The sequence below is a fragment of the Pogona vitticeps genome, chromosome 1, assembly GCF_051106095.1.
Source record: "Pogona vitticeps strain Pit_001003342236 chromosome 1, PviZW2.1, whole genome shotgun sequence".
Taxonomy (NCBI): domain Eukaryota; kingdom Metazoa; phylum Chordata; class Lepidosauria; order Squamata; family Agamidae; genus Pogona; species Pogona vitticeps.
In genome coordinates this window covers 32,163,947-32,189,746 of record NC_135783.1, presented here as the reverse complement: position 1 = coordinate 32,189,746, position 25,800 = coordinate 32,163,947, and the positions used below count along the sequence as shown (strand labels likewise).

Sequence of the window (25,800 nt, the reverse complement as noted above, 5' to 3'; positions counted from 1 at the left end):
TGCGGAAAAACAAATTAGTGGGTCCTAGGTCAAATAAAGCCTCAACTTCCTCTGGGTGCAAAAATGACAAAACTGAGGTTGGCATACTTTGGGCACACTATAAGAAGGCAAGATTTGCTGGAGAAAACAATATTCTTGGGAAAGCTGAGGGCAGCAGAAAAAGAGGAAGACTATGAGATGGATTGACCGCCTAAAGCAGGCATGTCCAACCTGCGGCCCGAGGGCCTCATGTGGCCCAGGTCGTCTCGTAATGTGGCCCAGTGCAATTTTTTATTTTTAAAGAAATTCCAAAGTTTCAAGTTACACTGCCGGCGATTGCAGCCAGAATGTGGCCGGGGCATGTCACAACAGTGGGGGGGGGGAGAGGGAAGGAAGGAAGGAGTGGGAGGGGAGGGGACAGGGGGGCTGCATAACTGCATTGCGCTGTCCCCATCAATAGGTGGACCCACTCCCGGCCCCATAAAGGCGCCAGAGTCAAAGCTGGCAGCCTCTGCTGTCTGAGATCGCAGCTGCCGCTAAGCGTGCTTGGAGCGGGGCTGCGGAGGACGGCTAGGGCTGCCCCCCCCCATGCGGCCCAAACCAAATGTATGTGTGGCCCAAACCAAATTTTCATCTTCTAATGTGGCCCAGGGAAGGTGAAAGGTTGGACATCCCTGGCCTAAAGGAACCACAGACTTGAGTTCACAAAAGCAGAGCAGGGCTGTTGAGGACAGGACATTTTGAAGACCTCTCATTTATAGGGTCACCATAAGTTGGAGGTAACTTGATGGCATGTAAGAACTCTTTAGCCACACACAATGTTAATCTTCAGTGCCAGATATTTAGACAGCTTGAAAAGCAACATCCACTTACAAATGCTTCCACTTCGTACTGGAATTACACAGATATGATTTCCTTCAGTGCATAAACCAAACATGTTTCCATTATTTTTCAATGTATTAGGTTCTTTCTTGCCTTTCCTCTAGTGACCTCAAGATGACATGTAATTTTATACTCATAGCAAACCCATGAATTTAGGGACAGGTTCAGTGAGTTTCCTGGTTGAGTCTGGGGTTGAACCTGGTTTAACATTCTAAACACAACAGCACATTGAGCCTCACCTGTGAGATTTTTGCTCTGGATCGTTCCATAACTCTGGACTCTTTAGAATCTGACAAAAACTCTTCAGGTGAGGTTAGAAAAGCCTTCTGAATTTTCTATTTCCTTGCCAGAAATTTTTGTAAACCAGTTCTGATAAAAACCATCTATAGAATCAGGTTGTTATGATTCTAATACAACCTCATGCTCAGTAATACAACCTCATGCTCTGCCATCCACTACACAATTTACATACAACCACAGTATGTTTAATTTGTTTTTTTCATCAAATCAATAATGAGCATGATTGAAAAAACTGGCAGAACTACATACATTTTAGCACCAATCTCATGTTTCCAGGAAATCAGAAATATTGCCCTGCTTGGCAAGAAACACCTGTGTTAATGGTGCTCTGCTGTGTCTGATATGTATAAAATCAACCATTTCATCAGGTGCAGCACCTGTGCCACATTGATCACAGTGCTACAAGAATTAATTGCCTGGTCTTAGAATACAAAACCACATTTACATTCCAGTCATTGTTGCAGCTAATAGATGTATGTATGTATGTATGTATGTATGTATGTATGTATGTATGTATGTATGTATGTATGTATGTATGTATGTATGTATGTATGTATGTATGTATGTATGTATGTATGTATGTATGTATGTGAAATAAATAAATAAAATTTTAACCTGCCTTTCTACTTAAAAGGGATTCTAGTAGTGGTAAGCATAGGAAACAGCATTTTAGATTTCAATATTTTCCACAGGCAGTTATCCTTAATATATACTTTCTTCATCATCCGCTTTCACAGAATATACCAGATGCATTTCCTTCTCTTTTTTTCCCTAAAGTCATACATGTCAAAGTTCTTCAACTTTGTTTCCCAGCTGTGCCTCCTCTCTTCCCAGTTTGTCTGCCATGTTAGGTCAGTCATAGTTCTTTCCTATTAACACGTTTAAAACATTTGGTGGTTTCTTCTTGGGCCATTGTGGCTTAATAGACCAAGCTTCCAGATAGTTTGGCACATTACCATGACTCCAGAGCCTTGGTATTATTAGGGTGTTTATAAAAGTAGGGCAAATGGACATCCTTCAAGCATGAATTTCGTTCTCTACTTTTCAGAAATACCAAATCAGCTTTTTCTGTTGACGCCTTCATGGTAGGACCTTGCACAGATGCTATGTTCTTGGAGAGGTCAGACTGGAAAACCATTCAGCCATTGTATAAATGAAAAATATGCTTGGCTTTTTTAAAATGAAAAGTTATAAGTGACCATTCATCACTATGCAAATATTTCAGAGACTTTGAAACCAAAATTAAAACAATAGGTTGATATTTTGTTCCCTTTTGTTGATGAAGAGCTGATGGTTTTTCTTTTCTTTTTTTCCCAGAGAGGATTCTATAAGGGTTTTATTATGTTGGTAATTACATATTTAAATGTAATGGCACTGAAAGAGCCATTACAGTCCATTGAGTGCATTTTAGAAACCATTTATAAATATGTATTTATTTGACAGACCAGAACGGATTTTTTGAAGACATTCTCATTCACTGAGTAAATAATATATGGATTGCTTTAAAAAAAATAAATATGTATTTCTTCAGGAGATATTCTGAGCAATTGGCAAATAATATGCATTGTTTCCTTAACATTTAAAAATACATGAAGTATAGAAAGAAGCTGGTTTAAATATATGTCCTTTGAAGAGATCAGGATGACTCAACAAAAATGTCAAATCTACCTTTGAGCTTTCTGTTGCATTCCTTTTGTCGGTTATATTGCAAACTTATTTTGAACGGCATATTTATACATTGCATTTTGTACATATAGGGCTCTTAAGTATTTTAGGAAACAGCAGTGCAGCACTATGCATGTCAAAAGTAAATACTTTTGGCCAGAATCCTGTTGGCAATTTTCTCACATGTAAGTTAAATCATGTAACTCTCCATGATGAACTGCTGGCAAAGAAGAAGGTGGGATAGCTTTTTGTGCAGCTGGGAGCACATCTCGTAACGTGACAGGTGCCTTCTAAGTGATGATTTGCTACAGTGAGTTATGAAGTAGAGAGGGGCATGAACCGCCCTTTGGCGATTCAACCTTGTTCGGGGCAGCGCACGCACAGGCCTTCTACAGGTGCCACACACTTCCCTCCCCCACCTCCTTTGCACATTCAGCCACGCATGGGCAGCAGCATGCTTCCCTTCCCACTCCTCCCATGGCCAGCCACTCAATGGCAGCAGCGCACACTTCCCTCCTCTGTTTCCCCCATTAGTTGCCCACTCAGAGGCAGAACTGCGGGCTTCCCTGCCCCACCTCCTCATCTCAGTTAATACAGGAACAGAGTCTTAGGCAACATGGCATGGTCTAGGGATAGACCATTTCTACTTGATGGATGTCAGGTGCAGGCTTCTTTTTTTCTTACTTTGATAAACTTTTCTAATATTGGAAGACACAGAGGCATGGAATTAGGGAAGTGATGGGCAATTAAGCAGTTTTTGCCTTTGTTCTACAGGCTATTATCTCTTGCACATCTGCTTCCCCCTGTCCCTTCTTAAATTCCCTTTCAGCACTTGTCTTCCCAGAATAGTATAAAACTCCATTTGAAATTTTTCTGAATTGAAACAGCAGATGGGAAATAAAGGTGGGAGATGTATTGCCTGATATGGGGTGTGTGGGGGGGGGGAGAACGCCACCAATTATGTGGTTGCCCAAATTGGAGTGGACCATTTTGAATCCTGATCCTTCTGCATGGGGCCACTGAAAGTACTATTGTGAATTCTTCTTACTTTCAAATACATTTACTGTACTGTGTACATTTTTAAAAAAATATGGGACGCCTCTTTCGCATAGTAAAGCAAAGCAAAGTGTGCTGCTTATATATCATCCATAGTGCTTACTAGTGGGTAGTTTACACAATTACGCAGGCTACACATTGCCCTCCCCCTGCAAGCTGGGTACTCATTTTATGGACCTTGGAAGGATGGAAGCCTGAGTCAACTTGAACCAGGTACCTGGGATTTATCTTGGGTCGTGAATACAGTTTTGTCTGTAGTATGGCAGTTTAACCATTGCAAGGGACAACAATGTCAAGGGACAACTTGTAGCATGGATTGAGTTATCAGGTAGGAAAGTAAACTTTAGAGGAAAAACTGGCTAGGTATTATGGGAGTTATAGTCCAATATGTGTTGAGGGCACCAAGTTGGGGGAAGCTGCTTTCGTTACTCTGTGATCACATTAAATTTGACTATTAAATTCACCATATAATTAAAGCAGATAGTATTCATACATTTTGTTTTAAACTGATACGATCTCCTTTTCGTTTGTGATCTCAGTAAGATTGCACTGGAGTTTTTAATTTAGCAGATTAAGAAGCACAATTAAAATATCATGAAAAAGATTGTAATCTAAAAACCCCTCTTTCTGCTTGTCCCTGGCAAGTTGATAACACAGGCTGCTATGTGTAACAATTACCTCAGTTGCTGTAAATTTGCTCTGGTTTGTGGGCAGAAGTGTTAATAAATACCTTGCGGTATTCCACAGGGGAAAGTTTTTCACTTAATTAATAAAACTGGGAAGAATACCCAAGATACTGAACCATATCTTTCTTATTAGTGTTGGCTCCTACAATGAGAATCCCTGAATCTCAACACATTAGTAAATGTCATTCTTCTGTGTTGCACAGAGACTTCTTGAAAACTGGCTGATTTGCTATAGTACTGGGGAAGGGGATTCTGCGTATTTAAGAATCAGCCCAGCTAGGGAATATCTTGTATATAAAAATCAGAATAAAGTTGTATACATTAAAGGAGCAACAATACATTTCCTAAAACAGACATACATTTATGCCTTCTTTTTCTTCAATGAACTGGCAGGTTTTCCTGCATTGATTTTTCCTTTCAAAATGTGTGCATGCACATGTGGATCCATCCATGGCTAGACAGTTCAGTCTTGTTTGCCAAAACAATCCATCCCTATTCATAATATACACATTCCTGATACTTACTTTAACTGACCTCCCCAACCCATTCATTCATTTGCCTAAAGTGTGTCTGAACAGAAGAGCTTAGCCTGTTGGTGGAAGGGGCAACAGGTAGTGAGCCAACCTGGCCTTCCTTGGGAGGAAATTCCACAGGCTGGGAACAGCCACTAAAAAGGCTCTACAGTGGTGCCTCGCATTACGATGTTAATTCGTAAACGAAAACACCATAAAGCGATTTTAAAAAGCCCATAGAAACGCATTAAAACCCGGTTAATGTGTTCCTATGGGCTTGAAACTCACCATCCAGCGAAGATCCTCCATAGCGTGCCCATTTTCGCTGCCCGTGCAGCGAGGAATCCATCCCAGAAAATAGCGGGTTGCCATTTTTTTAACCCGGCGGCAATTTTGAAACCACCAATCAGCTGTGCAAAAATCTTCGATTTGCGATAATCGGTTAGCGAAGCAGGTAACCAATCATCGCAAAGTGAAAAAAAAACCATAGGAAACATCGTTTTGCGATCGCTTTTGCGATCGCAAAAATTTCGTTATGCGATTTCTTCATTAAATGAAGCACTCCTCTTGCGAGGCACTCTTCATTAAATGAAGCACTCCTCATTAAATGAAGCGATTTCTTCATTAAATGAATTTATTTATTTATTTATTTATTTATTTCATTTATACCCCGCCTATCTAGTCAATTGTGACCACTCTAGGCGGCTTACAACATGGATTTAAAGAAGAAACATATAACAAACCACATCACAAATAATAATTTACATAAATTAAGATAGAATTAAAAAAAAAATTTCCCCCAAAGATGGCGAGAAACGGGATATATTATAACAGAAAAAGAAAGTGTTAGGTAGAAAGGGGGAAGGCGTGCCTAAACATCCATGTTTTCAGTTGTTTCTTTAAAATACCCAGCACTCCTCTTGTGCCCTTGCCCAACTTGCATTGAGAGGATAGTATAAAGGGCTCCCCCAAATATCTTAAAACTTCTGCAGCCTGAAGAGACTCATAAAGTATTGGGAAAGAAGCAAGAAATTCACTGAAATAGCCTGATAACATTTTGTTATGTGGCATCAAGTAGCTTCCAACTTAGGAGCCCCTATGAGTTAGTGACCTTTCAAAGGCATTATCATAAACAGTCCTGCTTCGGTCTTGCACACCAAGGCTATGGCTTCTTTGACTCAGTCAATCTATCTCAGGTTAGGTCTTTCTTTTTTCCTACTGGTTTCCAGTTTTTCTTGGCAGTACCTTTTGCTGCACATCTTGTATTCTCATTATGTTGAAAGTACAATAGCTTCATTTTGGTCATTCTAGCTTCCAGTGAGAGTTCAGGCTTGACTTTATTCAGAACTCATTTATTTATTTTCTGGGCAGTTCATGCTATCCATAAAACTGTTTTCCAGTGCCACATTTTGGCTTCAGGCCTATGAGATGGAGACCACTTTGGTTGCCTTGATGGATAACCTACACTGGAAACTGGATATGGAGAGTGTGTCCCTGTTAGGTCTGCTAGACCTCTCAGTGGCTTTCAGTACCATCAACCACAATATCCTTCAGGGCCATCTCAGATTGTTAACTAGCAGGGATGGGGACTTAGGATTTGAGACCTCGCTGTTGAGCCGCACTTAAGTCACACCAACAACTTGACTTGAACTCGACTTGGAGTTTTCCCCCAATGACTCATTCTTGACTTGCAACTCGGAACCATTTTTCTGAGTCGCTTGTCCTGCCGTCGCCGCATGGCGCTGTCCTTAAGAAGGAAGCAGCAGGCTTGATGTCCCTTCTAAGAGCAGGCCCACTCCTTCTGGACATGCCCAGGCTTCTGGGCCTTGCTCTTGGAAGGGAGGCTGGGCCTCCAAATTCCGGACATGGACTTGAGACTTGGGTCCAAAGACTTAGCAGCATCACTGCTAACTAGGGTTGGTTACATGAATCACATAACTCCCCTGTTACAGCAGCTCCACTGGCTGCCATCTGTTTCCAGGCTCAATTCAAAGTGCTTGTTTTAACATACATAGCAGTAGTCCAAGCTATCTCAAAGACATTCTCTCTCTCTCTATGACCCTGCCTAGGCATTAATATCATCAAGGGAGGCCTCTGTCCCACCATCCTCACAGGGACACTTGGTAGGTACATGAGAGAGAATTTTCTATGCTGCTGTTCCTTCCCTCTGGAACTTTCTCCCACAGGAGGCCAGGCTGGCCCTATTTTTGCTGTTCTTCCACAAACAAGCAGAGACCTTTCTTTGCAGACAGCTTTTCCTTTGTGACAAATGAAAGTACAGTGGTGCCTCGCATAGCGATCGCTCCATTTAACGAAGAAATCGCTTTGCGACGATGTTTTTGCAATAGCTTTTGCGATCGCTTAGCAATGGCCCCCATTTTCGGCCAGCTGATCAGCGGTTCCAAAATGGCCAGCAGGTAAACAAAATGGCCACCCGCTGTGTTGCCTCGCTTTAGAGGCACCGAAAATGGCCACCCCTATGGAGGATTTTCGCTTAAGGTTAGTTTTTAAGTCCATAGGAGCGCATTAATGGCGTTTTAATGCGTTTCTATGGGCTTTTTAATATCGCTTAGCGATGAAATCGCTTAGCAGCGATTTTTGCTGCACGGATTAACATCGCTAAGTGAGGCACCACAGTATTAAAATCTTTAACAACTGACTTCCTTCACTGTCAACACTGAAGGTAAGCATACTTCTGTATATAATAATACTGTAATCGTTATTTTTTGCCTTCATAATGTTGAACTATAATCCTACTTTTACTCTGTCTTTCTTCAATTCTCTCTAAATTTCATCGGTATTAATTTCAAGTCTACTTAAGTGTCAGGTTGTGAATTTTACCATGATACAGAGGTATCCTGATAGTGAAATCTCCTCAAATGAGGGAGAACTGTTAAGGTTTCAATATCCTGTTTGCCCCAGGCTTGCATCCTGTAAGTTCGTGTATCAGGTCTATTGTTCGTAACACTAGACCAAAGGGTTGTTAGCTGATTGATTGATTGATTGATTGATTGATTGATTGATTGATTGATTGATTGATTGATTGAATGATGATTAACTGATTGATTGCATTCCTATGCCTTCTTTACCCCTGCATAGAGAACAAACATTAACAAATATTTGTCTTTGAGTACTACATTCTGCTTTAGGGTATAGAGCTTATTTGTTTATTCATACAAGCAAAGAAGGATGGCCTAAACTAGACCCAACTACAGTAATGCCATTAACTACTGCACTGTAAGTCAACATTTCCATTTGTAAGGTTGTGGGGTTTTTTATGGTTTTTTTTTTTACTACAACTCCCAGAATTCACCAAGAATTCTGCAGACAGAATTCTCTGAGTTCCTGCCCATGGACACACACATATGGACACTTATATTTTGTTTTAGGCTGTCTCGGACCTATAGCTTTTCTGCTAAAGTGCTTTGGGAGTGGGGAGCTGGTCTTTATGGGAGATGTAGCCTCAGTGCCCACTTGGCTCTGTTAGAGGGCACCTCTAAGTTGCATTTGGAATGCAAAGAGCAGTCTGGCCATTCCTCTGCATTGATTCAAACTTTGAGAAAGTGGTGCTTTTTTTGGTCTACAGCTCTCAGAAACTAGTAGCCAGGAGAGTCAGTAGCCAAAGAAATAAATTTCCTGTGTTCTGGTTATGCATATGTTCAAATACAAACAGTTGGGTTACTTAGAAGAGCAGTTTCTGTGGGCCAAAGATGTGGTTGAAAAACCGATCAATTTCTAAGCATGTGCCTTCTATAGGAGATGACTTTGACAAAAGCTGATCACAAAAACACAACATCTGTTTGAAACACCTTGTAAAAATTGCAAAAGGGTAAGACTTTGGGGAGGGGGTAGAGCAGCGGTAATGCTTGCCATCACACAATTAAAATGATCCCATTATTTGTGTTTCTCATCAAACATTGTCATTTATTTATTATTTTATTTATTTATTCAATTTGTACCCCACACCCATTAGTATAACAGCACTACTCTGGGTAGGTTATAACATGTCATGTGCAGGAACAGTCAACCCGTGTTAATAGTGCCATCATATTGTGCATTTCCCTATCTCTTTCAGCAGGAAATATGGAAACGAACAAAATGGGAGTGATGCAAGACTTAGTGTTGGATGGGCATTTCATTTTAGTTCATTTTAAATGAGACTTCATCAAAATTTGCAGATTTCTTCATATACGTGAACGAAGGAATCTGAAATTTTAGCATTTAACATTTGAGAGGAACAGCGTGGCCTGAATGTAGCATTAGATTCAGGAAGTTGTCTGTCTCAGGTAGAGATGTAAAATTTCCAGATACTTTGAAGTCATATAAAATAGCTTTGGGGGGGGGATACTGAAATAAACCTGCCCTCCCTTTTCCCACCAGTTTTTTCTCAGTCCTTCCCATCTCTAGTCTCAGCCAATAGGGCACTGGCGATGGCAACTTCTGCCTTCCCCCTGGATGTCCCCTTGTGCCACTTCAGTTTGTGATACCACTTGCTGTCTGACCTCTCCTCCCTCTGTAGTGCATAGCCACTGCTAACACCACCATTTAACTCCTCATTTGCCCTTCTCATCCTAGTTGATTTGCTAGTGGACAACTGAGCTCTTTGAGGTGGAGTGCTCTCTGGAATAATTATTTTTATTTTTTTTATTTATTTATGTTATATGCCGCCCATTCTACCCAAAGGTCTGTGGGTGGCTTACAACAATTAAAATACAATTAAAATACAATAAAAAGATAAAACAATTAAAATACAATTACAATAGATACTCTAAAAAATTGCCATCAGGACCCACAGTTGATATTATTTCAATTAAAAGCTTTCTGGAACAGGAAGGTTTTGACCTTGTGCCGAAATGTCATCAGCGTCGGCGCCAGACGAATTTCAGTCCTCATACTTGTAGGGAGACAGAATGAGGACAACAAAGTTGATGGTAGGAACCAGTACCAACTGCAAGTTAGATGGGAAGCCACCAACAGCACTTCTTCTGCCTTGAGCAATAAAAGTATTTGGACTACCAGTGGGGAGAAGCTGGAACTGATGGAGGTCACAGCTTTGTGTGGGTCTGTATCAGTCTAGGCCCACAGCTTCGTGTGCTTAACTCTTTCAAGTCTGAGTTTGAATTCATCTGTTTTAGGGCTTGCTAATGCTGAATTAGAGTTGCTATTTCTTTTTTCTTTTCTTTTAAGAAGCTCCTCATCTTTTAACACCTACAAAGCAAGCAGGTGCAACACAGTCCTGTCCATACAGCTATACTTACTAAATTAGGTCATTGCAAATGAGACTGTTTTTTTCCTCTAGTTTGCTTTTGAAGAGCTGAAGAGTTTACCAAAATCCTCTGTTTCTTCATTGAAGGGAACATGGCAAAAAGACCTTTCCTTATTTTTTTAAAAATTGGATGTGTGAGAGAGCAGAACTTTAGACTTCGAAAGACCCTGATATGGGGATATCAATGTTGGTGGTGTGTTACTCATTCACTTTAATTGAGCAGATGCTTTAAATGTAGCCTCTGCACCGTTATTGATTTCAAATACCCCACCAGAAATAAGTGTATTTCTAATATATGGTATTTCTGATGGTGTATTTGAAATTGAGATTTTTGGTAGGATTTTTTGCAACCTAACAAACAGATCCAGTTTTTTTGTTGAATAAGAGAAAAGGTTGTATTCATGCTCCTGGGAAGCTTCCCCAAGTGTCTCATCCTCTTTCCACTGTCATCCTGAGGCAATGTGCCTGCATTTGTGCGCAGATTTATAGTTTATCTTTATCTGTGGCTTCATCGGTAGGTAGCTATTATAGCCGCCTTGCCTGGATATTGTTTGGGCCTGATAGATCTGTCTGTAGTTCATCAAAGGGAAACTGAGTGGCTAAAAGCCATTGGGTCCAGCTGAGGATGAAATACGAGCCATCAGCCTTGGTAATGGCTGTAAAATTTCATAATTACACGGCCTTTATTACATTGCATAATGATCCTGAAGCAGTATGGAACAATTAATTAAGATTTTCAACCATGGCTCTTTCAGAAATTAAAAGGTGCTAGTGGCTGAAAAATGGGGGAAAGCATCTAGTCCTTAAAAGCATTAGGGAAGCTTACAAAGTACTTACAGGGTGCAGTCTGTGATGAAAGTACCAAATATGAAGAACAACTTATTAGGCAGATAAAGTTAAGTGTAACTAACATCTCTGTTTTACTCTGCATGTTAACTTGTAACCAGTGTTTGGAGCTGGTCAAAACAGATGCCAGCAAGCTTTTATTTTTCTTTGGGAAGAAAGCTGCAGGTGGGGGGACTTTAATCCACTTTCCTGACCCAGCCATTTGTCACACTTATAGTTCAGCTCTACTAACAGGACATCATACATTCCACAGGAGAAAAAAAAAAGGACTGGGCTGGCCCATGATTTTCTTTTCTGCTATATTGTTTGAATCATAGGTAGCACAAATACCTCTTGCTCCCTCAGAACCGTATGGGACGCTAAGCTCTTAAAATGAAGAACTGATGAGGGCATGCTCTTCATTGCTACCCCAGGATTAGAGGATTCCACCACTGCTTGAAAAGCCACCACAACCCAACCCTCAGTGCTCTGAGAAATCTTTCTGATGCCTTTCAGTTTGGTCAGAGTTGAGCTGGTATGAGGTAGGGTGGATCAGGGAAAGGTTGTGCCCTTTTCTGCAAGCACAGGTGAATGCTGGGGGGGGGGATTGCCTGAGGGATAAAGGTGAAACTACTTGTGATGCTAAACATGCCATCTGAAAAGGCTTTCTAGACATTTTTAATGCTGAGTTCCCCCCTCCCTTATTTTTTTAATAACGAGCCTTCAGATGAAGTTCTATCCAGCTTAGAACTATGCAGTGTGACTTGGGAGGGCAGGGTGTGTGAGTGTTAACTTTTTCCTCTCCCATTGTGATTGTAGTGAAAATTCCCACCTTCCAGAATCCACTGTTAAGGTTTGGAGAGAAGTTCCCATTGGTACTGATATCCTTTTCAGGGTAACCGGAAGGGCGGGATCATTGTTGGGAAATAATAAAAAAAACACAAGAGTTTCTCCAGGCCTTGGTTACATCGCTTGTTTACATTTAACATTTTCAGAAGCACACACGTTATATCTCATGTACTGTAGCTTCCTCTTGTATCCTCCCATCATCCTGTTTGGTTGGCCTTTGAAAGGGCATCATTACAAAGAACAGGAGGCCCACCATCATTTCCCCACCTTTGGGTTGCCTATGTCCTATGTATGGACAAAGTAAGTACTGAAGCAAATCTGTTTTATGTATTCGTGAAGGCAAAAGATGTTTTGTTGGCTTCTTTTGGTTCTGCACCCATGACAGCCATAGACAGAGATGGGAAAATCTAATAGCCATGCTATCTATAAGAAATATCTATATTTCAACTCTGGAAGTTATAATCCGCCCCCTCCCCCAAATTTTCCCATCTCTGGCAATGAGTTATGATTTGGGATATTTTTTTAAAAGTGTTGTAAGTTAACTGGGAAAGAATAATGTGGATATCTGAATTGATGGGAATACAGCAAATACATGCCTTTTCCCTGGGCTGGATATTTTGCTTTTTACAGCTGCACTTTTACATCTACCCTTGTTATATTGGGATTCATTTCATGTTTTGATACTTTCAGTGATGAATCCAAGTGCAGGATGAACTTCTTTGTCAAAATAACAGTTAAGCTGAAGTAGCCGAAACAAAATGGTACAGCAGACTCCAGACTTTGTCAAAATCGAAAGTCTTGCTTCCAGAACTGTACCCATCTTGACTAAGCTGTTTTCCTTTTCTGTTGCAAACTCAGAAGACTGCTTCCTGTTAATGTTGCCGATTGATATGGACCAGCCACATGTTGTGTTTTGCTTTTCAATATTTTGTGACATGTTAAGGGTTCTCTGGGGTGCCTTTTTAATTATAATTTTTTTTGCCAGAAAATTTGGAACTGATTATGCACTACACTCAAGGAGGAGCTAGCTGCTTAAAGTCATTTCTTTTGTTGAGTCATTTATTCCCTTAATAGGAATTTTCTGATCGGTTGTCATCCTTGTTCACACACTGGGTGTCACTGCCTCTGAAACACTTGTCATTCTTTAATGGAAACAAAATAGTCATTGCTGTCAGAGCTGCAATGTCATTCCACTACCCCTTGCTGCGTCGGCAATAGTGAAAATGACAGAGCGGCTCTCAGTAGGGGTAATTAAAATGTAAATATTGATATTTTATTATTTGAAATTACTTTCCAGTGCGGCATTTAATATCTCTCCATCTGTGCGGCTCTGTTTAGCGGTCACTTTAGTGCAGCTTTGGGATGCCAAGTGGCGGCTTGATCCCCGTTATGTCAAAATGCTTGTTGCTGCTTAATTTTGATATCTAATTAAGTGGAAAAGTACAGTCCACACTGTAATCCATGGCATCTTAACCAGCTGCTTGGGTATATTTAGAATTAATCTCCACTATGGAATCATCCTAATGTATGCAATTAAGAGTCTGCCGATGGCTAATTAGGTGTATTAGAATCAGGCAGGTTTTCCCCTTTCTTTCTTAGAACTGTTGCAGATTTCAGACACTCTGCCTCCTGAAGTAGTCTTAACAACACCAAAAAAACTCAGGCCAGTGATACCAAGCCCTCCATTCTTAAATCAGAAATGCAAATACAGAGTGGTGGCAAGACTCTCATGCCATTTAAAGTGCCTCATTAATGGACTCTTGAAAGCTCTGGATAGGTCCTAAGTCACTTGGAACACTCATGCTACTTCCAGTGAGATCTACCAATGGCTATTTAAGAAATCTTTTATCAGTGGATTGGTTGTTTTAGAGATTTAATACTGCCTAGTCAATTTTTAAAAAAGCTTCCTGAAACTCATGTTGCAGGTAGAATATTAACAGAACAGCTGAGTTTATTTTGGTTGTTGTGGGTTTTTCGGGCTCTTTTGCTGTGTTCTTCCTAACGTTTCACCAGTCTCTGTGGCCGTACAGTAATCCAAACGTTAGGAAGAACAACCTTCAGAACACGGTCAAAGAGCCCGAAAAACCCACAACAACCATTAGATCTCGGCCGTGAAAGCCTTCGTGAATATATTGAGTTTATTTTCTTGGGTTTTGATTTCTGCCAGTGGTAAATGGTAACATACTGCATTTTGGTTGGGTGGACAATGAAGCCATGCAATTGCAGAAGAACCTTATATAAAAAGATTTGTGTTTTTGTATGTGCTCCAATTGTATTAATGTGATTCTAGGACCAAACCCATAGGCTGCAGATTTCGACCAGATGTTTCCTTGGCAGCTCGAGCCTATGAAAATATTTAAGTGGTAGTGTCAAATGTAGTAACATAGTCACTCTACTAATGTAGCCTGCATCTAAACTGCTCCATTCTCTGCTACTGGCAAGGAACATCTAGCTGCTTCTTTATAGTGTGAGATTTCTAGGTTTCCTAGAACTAGTGAGGCCAAAACACTTAATGTTGAACATAATAGAACTTGGCTTTATTTCCAGCAATGTGCTCTGACCTAACATCCAGACTGGTTGGGATCCAGCAACCAGGAAAAAACAATGCAACCCAAATGAGATTATCTACCATTGCATACAACAATCCACCAGACTGTTGACTAAAATAATGTATCACTTAAAATAATTGGATAGCTGCTTATATATTCTGAGGTTTGTCTATGAATTCTAGTAGTCACTGCTGCCATCAACTAAGCACTTGCCAAGGACTGTATACCAGCAAGGAGTCTTTCTCTTGTCTTTATCATGTACAGTATTGTACATAGGTATATTTTTGTTCTCACTGCAGCAAGGTAGAAAGCACTGAATGTCCTTTCCTCAATTGCTGTTCTAATTCACATTCTCTCTCTCTCTCTCTCTCTCTTTCACACACACACACACACACACACACACACACACACACACACACACACACACACACACACACACACACACACACACACATACAGAGAGAGAGAGAGAGAGAGAGAGAGAGAGAGAGAGAGAGATGGCCTTGGCTAGAATCCTGTAGCATTACAAAATTGTTGAAGAACAATTGTGCTACTTGATAGGGGACATGTTGCCATCTGTCTCTTGTGCAGCCGATAGTCTTCCAGTTATGCAGTCGGCCACACATAAGAATGCATGACCAATAGCAAATAAATTGTGAAAACTGTACAGATATGCTCTCAATATTTCATGACAGAATTTTGGCTTGTTAGCCTAAAGCAACAACTATATATATGGTCTGGCCACATGGATCTTAGAATAGTCTGGTCTGTGCGAATAAGGCCTGGAAAAGAATCTAGTCAAGTAATAAGGTTAATTTACTGAATGCATATGGGGTTACCTGGAATTTTTTCCAAAAAACCCTCAAAAAATTCAGTATATTATTATTATTATTATTATTATTATTATTATTATTATTATTATTATTATTATTATAGAGGTAGAGATTAAAGTTAGAAAGCAGGCAAGGTTTCTCCTTTGGAGGAAACGAGTTTGAGCTGCAAGTTGATTGCCTCCAAAATAGAGGTCTCCTTACACAGAAAAAAAAGATGACAGGGTTAGCTTAAATTGTTCTTCTGTAGAATTGTTATGTAAGGCTTGATAGGTAAAAGAGGCCACTGAAATATTTCTAACTGGCATTTAAATTACATTAACACCTTCTTGTATAACCTGAGTGAAAGGTCAAGGTATACAAGTAGCATCTTCACTGTTTGTAAATGTCTAATTTGCTGCTTTTAAATTGCTGTGAACCTCACTTACTTAGTCCTGCTGAATGAATCCACTGTTGCAAATACTTCTGACAAGCGAATATTTGCTTAGTGAAAATCCATTGTTCTTAATGGATTGAGATGGACGTGCAGTGTGAATGCATTTTTATTGCCGCACCATCTATCTGCTCTTGTTTCAGGGAGATGAAAGTAGTGCGGTGATAAAAAGCCCCAGGTTTTTCAATCTGTTTTGTGGCACTTGCTGTCCTAGCAGTAGGATTCGTTGGAAAACTGCTTATGGTCAGTATCCCCCCCATCAGTTATATACAGTTCATTTATATTTTATAGGAACATACATTTTAAAAAAGAGAAGAAAGATGGTTCAAATACAAGAGTGCAAGGTTAAAAACAACTCAATAAAACAATGTGAAATCTTTTAAAACCATTAAGGTCACTAACATAACATTCCTGCTTAAAACCCCTTTTCCAACAGGCAGTTACCGTATTTGCCATAACCCTGTCTGAAAAAGAAGGTTGCTGCCTGTCAGCAGAATACAGTGGTGCCTCGCAAGACAAATTTAATTCATTCTGTGGTTAATGTTGTCTTGCGAAATGTGTTTTCCCATAGAAATGCATTGAAATCTAATTAATGCATTCCTATGGGCAAAAAAAGTCAGAACAAAGTCAAATTTGATTTGTAAAGGGTTTATTAAGTGCTCTTTAAAGCCATACATATTGTGCAGATGATTTAAAAAATTTCAATCAAAAAACTTTAACTTTTTAAACATCATAGAAAAACATTAAAAAATCAGCAAACATGAGGCAGGAACAAAAAAAAACTGTAAACATTCTCTTGCAAAGCACGGCCATAGGAACATTTGTCTTGCGAGTCATCAACCCCCATTGCCAAAATCATTTGTATTGCGAGTTTTTTGCCCTGCGAGGCATTTGTCTTGTGAGGCACCACTGTAATAGCAAGGAAGAGATCAGTGTCCTTCCATAGTCTGAGAGCAGACACCAAAAAGGCCTCTCATATCTTTTCACTAGACATTCCTTCGGGTACAGTATCTCCATATAGGAGGATAAAGTCCTTCAGACACCCTGGACCCATGTCATTGAGGAATGCATAAGTCATAAGCGCACCTTTGAAACAGACATGTAGTCACTGAAGGTCTTGTAACAACTAGGTCTATGCTGGGCCACAAAACCATCCAGTTCATCCTTTCTACCAGGCAAGCAGTCTATCTGTGAGGTTTGACTCTTAGGATTGAGAATTATGGGGTCTGTAGTCCAAAATATAAAACAACAAATGGCATATCCTTCGTGATTTTTCAGGGATGTGCCAGTTTGGCTTTTAGTGGCTTAAACATTAGTTCCTATAAACATTAGGTAATATTATGGCAGTTAGAAGATTTAATTGCCATAATATTACCTAAGTAATTTCTAATTGAATACAGGTACATCATCTGTCCCAACATGGTGCTATTGTCACCTACAACCAGCATGATAATCAGACATGATGGGGATTGTAATCTAAACATCTGGAAAGCACAGAATTATAGAATATTGATGCATATAGATGAACTGGAAATGATAACCATGTGTTAGGATACAAATCTTTGATTGTCTCCTGGTTGTAGGAATTACAGTTCCCCTCTCCCATTATGTGAAGGTAAGATATTTTCTGGTACTATGGATCTTATGGTTAAATATGTGCAAACTGCATAATTTGTGGAAATTGCATAACATTTGCACACTGTACCAAATTAGGAGACATGGACTTTTAAAAATCTGAACCATTGGTTGGATTCTTTGCTGCTCCTTTTTAAAACACAACCATCTAGTCTATCTGTGTCACTGTGTGTCTTTTCGTGTGCATGTTTTCCTTCTTAAAGAGAAAGGACACGTAGACTGTCCTGAAGCAATAGTCCACAGTATTGCAAACAGACAGATAGCAAGAGCTAGATAACAAGATTTTGTCTTGACAGTATTAAACCAAGTGCAGTGAGCTCAGTTCTAAGTATTATTCTAACTGTTAAAACTCAAAGATCTTTTGAACTGCTTGATCCTTCATCATTCCATCTTCCCTTGGAAATCATCATCTGTGGCTGCAAGATAAGAAGAGTCTTTTCAGTGGTAGCTCCCTGTCTTTGGAATGTCTTCCACTGGGAGACCCATACACTTGAATTTTGTAGACATAAAGTTCTTTGTTACAGTGACCTTTTAATGTAGTGGTTTTGTACACCTATATGCTGAAGTCTTAAGCTTTTAAAAAATGGAATTTGCTTCTGAGTTTGTTAGATGTTCTGGTAACACAAAGTGGTTGTTGTACTACACTCTGGAATTTATGTACATAAACAAATCACGGCTTCTATCTATATGTCCATAGAAGCGTTAGTTCTGCTGGTTACAGCACTCTGATTAAGAGGCTGTAGATCATGGCCAGGAATCATGTAGTCCCCAAATGTATTTCTGCAGTAGGGGAAAAACAGTTATTTGACCAAAAATAAATATTCACAGGCCCAGAAACCTTTTCATTTCTGGTTTTTAGAAATACAGAAGAAACACATTTTGGGGGACAACATACAATGAGTCCCTTGAGGCATACTTAGCCCCAGAAATTGGCATACTTCTTGAGAAGCAGTGGAAGAAAGGAGCTGTGATAGAGATGAGAGCTAATCCAAATATCTGTCCCAGGTAAATTTCACAATATGAAAACTAACTGGAAGATCAGAAAAAGAGGAAGCAGGCATTTAGATTATGAAAGCCACTTTTTTCCACATCTTGGAATGATGCCATAATCATCATGCCGTGACATTCCAAGCACCAGTTTTTTAAAAAGCAACTAGCAGAGGGTTACTGAGTGCATAGGCTTACTATTGTATAAAAGTTAAAGAACCGAAAAGGAGAAGGCATATTGACCAACTGTTCAGCTTGCCAAATTGTTAACCATTTACCAAAAAAGAGCTGCTTTTTAAAAAAAGTGTCCTACAAAGGTTATCAAGATTCTCTTGCAGCTTTGCTTAAGGATGAGTAATGGACATCAAGGTGAAGTTTTCTAATCTGACTTTTGGACTGAATATAAATACCTGTACAACACAATTTTAGAACTCTGTTGAAAGTAACACAATGGTCTATGCTTATCTAAGCATGTGAGAGCTGGTAAATTCTTTTGTATAGCCATGTTCATAATTTGGTGGCTGTATACTTGATGAGAGGCACTGGAACATGTGATCTTATATCACTTAAAAAACTGTGTGTTTGGCTTTATATAAAAGTTCTATCTGAGAATGCTTATTTTCTCATGTGTACAACTCACCAGTGTGAAGACATCAAGCAGTGACCTTTCAGGTGCTACAATATGCTTAGAGACTGCTTAGTAGGGATGTACCGTTTATTTGTTTGTTTATAAATGCAAAATCCCAGAATTCCCCATTCTGGAGGTTCTTCTCACATGTAAGTTGTGCTCACATGCAAGAAGGAATGGGCTGGAAGACTTTGCAGCCTAGAATAGTCTGAGCTCCAGCATAGGTGCCTATTAGGAAAATAAATAGTCCCAGTGTTTGCTTAGAGTTCCTGAATTCTGGGATTTGGAGTGAAAAAAAAGGTGCATGCCTACTGCTTAAACTGTGGCCCTCCAGATGTTCTTGGACTTCCAGAAGCCTTCACCACCACCTCTGCTGGCCAGGATTTCTGGGAGTTCAAGGCCAAGAACATCTGGAGGGCCACAGTTCGACACCACTGGCTTAGACATTCAATGGAATGTGTCTACAAATAGTTTCCTAAGAATTGCAGTTCCATGTTACCCCATATGCATGTCCCCTTGTGTTCTAGGACTAGGATAAGGGAGGTGGCAGCAGCTCTGACTCTTCATGTACAGTATACAGTATTTCTCTAGAACTCTTGTAATCTCTTGCTAGTGCTTTTGAAGGCTGAAGTTGATGGGAGTTATAAGGTGAAAAAATCTGGAACATGGAAGATTCTGCTTTTCTTTTTGGGAGTGTTTGGTGCTCACAGTACAAACCTGTGCACAAAAGGAGTATTTCATGTAACATGAGAACAGTGTTTCTAAGGGTTGCAAGTGTTTGTACACACCTTGTGGGTTTGAGTTTTGACCAGTATGTTCTAGATACAAGTAGCGTGCTTTATGCCCAACGGTAATAAAAAGATTCAAAGAAATAGAGAAATGGGTCAACATGTAGCCTTGCTTATACTGTCCCTGATGGGAGGGAGTCATACAATGTAAAGGAACGCTATCACTGGCATTCCTTTCCACTTCCTTCAGATTTTGCCAGCTATTTTGTAACATTATAAAAAAAGAACAAAACCAAAAAAGAAGGAATGCTAAGGACATTGCAGATAAACCACAGATGCATGCCTAGTATCTCTGAATTCATCATAAACAATTTTAAAAAAAACACAAATACTTGGGAATGAGAATAATTGAGGCTGCATATCATGGGGAGGTGATCCATGTGAGGCACAAATGGAAGTGAAAGGAAGTAGTCTAAAATGTCTGTTTTTAAAGATGATTACATGCATGCACAGACTGCAGCAAAGAAATGTGGTCCACTAGAAAAATATATATTAGAGGGGTTTATTGGTAGGAAAATGCCAAGGCTTTGTTACCTGTGTATTCTTCATTTTCTCCTAGTTTTATTGACATGTGAAAGGGGTGGGAGGTAGGAAAAACAAGCAATTGTTGGACTGCACAGTTCATTAGTGATATAAATAGCCATTAAGATATAGTTATATCTATAATATAAGTAATAGCATGTTGAAAAGTCTCTCTAGTGAACCAGAAGCTGTACTCTGTGTAGGAGGGAAAATTTGGGGGGGGGGGAGAGGAATGTAACCAGCAAATCAATGCCATTGTTTATGTCTATTTACAAGAAGCTGCATAGATTTACAGTCCTTGCATTCAGCAACATGAAAATGGTACAGAAGGGAATGCCTAGCAGGGGTTAACTTCTTATGCCTGCACTGCAGCCTATTTCTGTCAACACTGGACTTGGGAAACAAACATTTATTCTTTGTGAAATGAAAGTGTATTTTTGAAGACTAGCCGTCAGATATTTTTTGCCCTTCACACTTTCAAATGCTTAGCCTTTTTTGTAAGTTGACTGCAAAGTGCATCAGTTTGCCAGCATCCCCTCCCCACCAGAAAAAGCAAGAAAGAGTGGGGAGGGAGAGAGAGATTAAGGGGAGGAAGTCTTCACAAGTGCCTATGGCATCATTGTCAAGTACATGAGCTTCAAGTAGAAGATGGCAGGAGGGTTGGCACAGAGCATGCTTCCTTCAAGCCTATTACCTCTGGGGTACCTGACTCTTGAGAAGCTTTTCAATCCTTCCAAATGACGTTATTCCAAACTGTCATCTGGTTTATTTGGAGCACACTGTCTCGCAGATAAACATGCTATTTAACTGCAGGTCAAGGTACAGAATCATTCTGCTAGCAAAATGCCTGGGATACATTAAATGGCACTGACATGTGGAGGAAGACAGAAAGAGATCAAAGTTGTCACCAGCCTGAGTGGAATTGGTCTGCGTTGAGAAGGGGTGTGTGCGGAAATACACCATAGTTACACTGAATTGTATGTTTAAAAGCCATAATGTTGCCGAGCATTTAAAACTGTGACCTATCAAATGCTACGGATTAAGGTGCTATGTAATACAGAACAAGTTCTGGAGTGTATTATCAAGGCAGGATCTTTTACATTTTGGGAAACAGCTCAGTGAGGAGTGGTAGGAAATTATTAAGTAGTCTAGATAGCAGGAAATATATGTATAGACAGTTTTGAGGATTTCATTTCATCAAGGAAAAAAGCAAAGCATTTGTCGAAAATCTGAAGATATACATATTCTTCCCCCCCTCCTTTTTATGACAGAGGGCTATTATAATGTTTAGTTTTCTTCCACAAAGTGTAGAAATGATCACTTTCAGTTAATTATGATGTCAACACCATCATTCATAGTCAAAAAGGGATATTAAATGTGGCTCTTTGGATTGCTTTGAATAATTTTGGTTAGTGAGATTTTATGATTTTGCAAAATTCAGATGAATTACTTTAACTTTGGTTTCAATGTTTTTAACACACTGTTACAAAAGCTTTTGTCTTCTCGGTTCCACTGCTTAATCATGCACCATTCCTCAACATTTTCACGAAAGGCTTATGCTAGATCTCAAGCAACAAAAGAAAGCATAATTGTACTCATGGAATCTCCTCCAAAATAATCAAATTTTCTGATGAAATCCCACAATTATAGATTTTGCACTTTATTTTGTGGAGAGAATGTGAACTGTGAAACTCAGTTTCCTGAGAGTTTTCAAAACTGAGTTTTTCTAAAGGAAAAAGGTAGTTCAGTCTTTCCTCATCTACCAAGAGGCAAGGTAAATCTGGAATTCAGTTCACCTGCTTCATAATCAGGGGCACCATTTTTCTTGCCAAAAAATTAGAGGAGCCCTATGAAAATACATAGAATCAAATTATGATGAAGAACACTCTAAAAATAAAAAAAATGCATCCTTGTAAAATCCTAGGAAGCATTCCTTACAAACACATTTTCATACACTTCCCTGGTTTTTGAGGTTCCTTTCCTTTCTCTGTTCCTCTAATTGTACTAGCAAAGGACATTGTTATTTAATGTATTAAAAAAAACAACGCCAAGAAGTTAGAACATAAATAAAAATCAGGAACACTGGGAGTTTTCCTGGGGAGAGAGAATAGAAAGGAAAGCAATTGAAATTAAAACTTCTTTTGTGATCAAAAGGGATTTTATTGCCTTTTGCTTAATTAAATGCCTCAGAAGTACGCGAAACATTGTTATAGTTAAAAAAATTGTTACTTTGTAAATCGTAGGGACAAAGGGGCTCTACTGCAACTTTAAAGTTTCTGTGCACGTAAATGTCAATAGAGTGCCTTCTCCATCATCAGCACTAAATTCACATTGATGCCTCTTTTCTTCTCTGTATTGATCCTTCCATGAGAACGTAGATTTGTATCTGTTAATTAATGCGTCCTGAAACAGCGTTTGTATTAATCAGGCAGATAAGAAAAATTGGATGCCTGCACCCTCATGACAACCGTAAAAGTGCTGGCCCTGATAAAAATCATGGACGGACCTCAATAAAAAAGTTCCTCCTTCCACTCAATAAACTAATCATCCTGCTTTTAATTATTCGGCAGAAAGATGTGTGGAGATTGGAGAATGTGTAAATCTATTTACTAACAGCAGTGTCTGGGAGGGAGAATGGGGCTGTCACAGGACAGTGCTTCAGGCTACATTCTCTGTCCATCTGCTGTAGCAGAAAAAGTGATTCTTGAGAGAGAGGAAAAGGACAGAGAGGCTGGAGCTAATTGAAAATATGCATTCCTTTTTAGACCCTTTCAAATTATTATTTCTGTTTCATTTCCTCCCATTTCCTCAACAAGAGCAGCATTATTCATTGTCATCTCTCACATATGTGTTCTTGACTTGTGCAAAAGTGTTGTTGATTTTGATCTGGAAGGATAACAAATGCTGTTTTCTCACACGGCACAAACACAGTGTAAAAAAAACACAAAGAGAATGAAAAAAATATTGGCCAGAAATAAAGAGGCGGCATTAACTTATTTCATATTTAATCTATGCCTCATGACTCGAAATGATTCTCTGTCATATTTTTATTTTTAACAGTGCAATGGTCTGAGTCTAAATTAATGCCTATGGCTTCTTTTTTGCCTTTTGTTTTGTGTCATATTATATATGCTTATTCTGTTACAAGGAAAGGGTCTTTGAAGGAAGAGGGCAATGTGTTTAAAGATAAATGAGCAACACAGACTGTTCTTTCTGCAGGATCCTTGTCAAAGCACATGTAAGCAGCTCCATAAACAACTAACTGAAAGCTTTAGACATGTCTTAAGACCCCCTTAAGAAAAGCTTGACTAATCCCCTTTGATGATTTTATTAAGTACTTGGTGGTTGCTGGTGCCAACTGGCAAGCCACTGCATTTTACCAAGAGGCCAGGAAATCGCTTCTTCACTGGCACCTTATGTGATGGGGAATATTAGCAGTTGGAGATAATAAATTAACAGCTACTGTAAACAGGGAGCCTGAAAAGGTATGACAATAAAAATGCTTGTCCTTAGTGATCTTATTAGGAAGGAGAGGCAAAGAGATAAGGAACAAAACAAAAGCAAAACTCAAATTCATTAAGATACATTATTATAGTTTTTTCTTTCTTCCCAAAATGGTGTTTCGTGTAGTTACTATTCACTTGGCACTTTGCTATGCTATCCTGTTATTTCAGCACTGTAGAAGAGGCAGAAGCCATTTCACAATTAATTCATGTCTTTTCTGGAGAGGGTAGGCCTTGATGAGGTTGAAAGTCACAAAGCACTTTGGTTCTTCTGATCGCCACCTTAATTCTATTAAGGCATCAACCTTTCTCCTCTTAAATTCCCTCTCCACCCCATGACTTCCTTTTAAGGTAACTCTGACATGTTCACAATGCCGCTATATGCATTGACTAAGGAATAATCGAATTCAGTGGGGCTTACTCTCAGGTGAATGCATGTAGGATTATTGCTTGCAGTATTCTTTTATACCAGCCATAACCATTATTGTCAGAATTCCCAGAAAGCTGTTTGATCCAAATTATATTGGTAATTTCCAGAGTAGATGTTATCAGAACGAAGCCTAAACGTAATAGGTGTTTAGTGTATATTTTAAAAGATGCCTCGTCTAAGGCTGAGAAGATAAAATACAGCAGATTTATGTTGCTAACAATGGTCTCCAAAAATTTAAAATAACTTTGAGACAAAAAAAGCATGCTAACTCAGGTTTACTTGAGGAAACCTTTACTGTAATTATTTTATGTTGATCTTAGAGATCAGGGAGGGCGGAATCCATAGATACAGATCTATCACTTATGTAACAGTAACATAAGGTATAGCTGCAATGCAGAATTACGATGGCCCAGGACCATTTTAATTATGTTTTGTGTACTTTCCTTCCTGCTTTAGGATTTTCCACTTTATCGCTTGCTGACCAGATGAGCCTTCTGCAGAGCGCTTGGATGGAGATTTTGATTCTGGGCGTTGTATACCGATCACTTTCCTTTGAGGATGAGCTTGTCTATGCTGAAGACTATATCATGGATGAAGATCAGTCTAAATTAGCAGGCCTTCTTGACCTCAACAATGCCATCCTACAACTGGTAAAAAAATACAAGAGCATGAAGCTGGAGAAAGAAGAATTTGTCACCCTCAAAGCTATCGCGCTTGCTAATTCAGGTTGGCAGATTGGCATGATGGCTCATGTCATTCCCTCCCCCTTTCTCTAATACCTTCTGCATGACGATTTCTAAACATGACGATAGGAATAAGTAATTCTAAATCATATGACTGCAGGGACCATGCTAAATGGCTAGAAACAAGGTAGTACAAATTAAGGAAAGATATGTGATTATAAGCATTTGTTATGTTTGTTACACAGAGTTTCTAATTTGGCTAAAAGAAGCCTGAAAATTTGGAAGGTATTAAAAAACAAAGATAGTTTTTAATAAACATAAATGTTGTTCTGCTTAAATCCCCTTCATAATCCAGATAAGTCTAATCAGTTCACTAAAACCCAGTAGAATGGATGACTAAATGTAATATAAGATCTCTTCAATCCAGCTACTAAACGCAGTGAACTCAATAGGTAAGGTGAACTTAGGTTTTATAAGGAAAGGGAGCAGATCACTGTTTAAGCTTACAGGAATTCTTCCTGCCCGTGCAAATTTGATTTTTTTTAATAATAGCTCTATAGCTGACAGATATGCCTTGTTCAGAAGGGGTTAAGAAATCAAGGAAGGATTCTTCTCTGCATTTGAACTTAAAAGTGCTGAAGCAGTGAGCCAATGTCTGATAAGTAAAAAATCGTTTGTTCTTTGTTGTTTTTTCTTTTGTGCCTCCCTAATGCTTTATTGTGGTCTTAAGTCCCTTTTAGCATTTGCATAAAGTTCATGATAGATCCCTCTTTAATGACGTGCCGATCATTA

At 39.3% G+C, this 25,800-nt stretch overlaps 1 protein-coding gene and 1 long non-coding RNA gene across 12 annotated transcripts in view; one reads left to right on the top strand and one right to left on the bottom strand.

Moving 5' to 3' along the window:
- The window catches only part of ESRRG (estrogen related receptor gamma), a 611,234-nt gene that overhangs the window by 571,244 nt on the left and 14,190 nt on the right, over positions 1–25,800 (top strand). For all 11 annotated transcript variants that reach the window (XM_020805409.3, XM_072990302.2, XM_072990321.2 and 8 more), the window contains one exon: positions 24,782–25,051. In XM_020805409.3, the coding sequence (XP_020661068.1) occupies positions 24,782–25,051 (270 nt within the window). The remainder of the gene's footprint in view (positions 1–24,781; positions 25,052–25,800) is intronic.
- LOC144585787 (uncharacterized) overlaps positions 23,016–25,800 on the bottom strand; it is a 13,157-nt gene continuing 10,372 nt past the window's right edge. Inside the window, exon 2 of the long non-coding RNA XR_013540341.1 lies at positions 23,016–25,800. This exon is cut by the window's right edge and continues 5,066 nt beyond it. This is a non-coding gene — a long non-coding RNA (uncharacterized LOC144585787).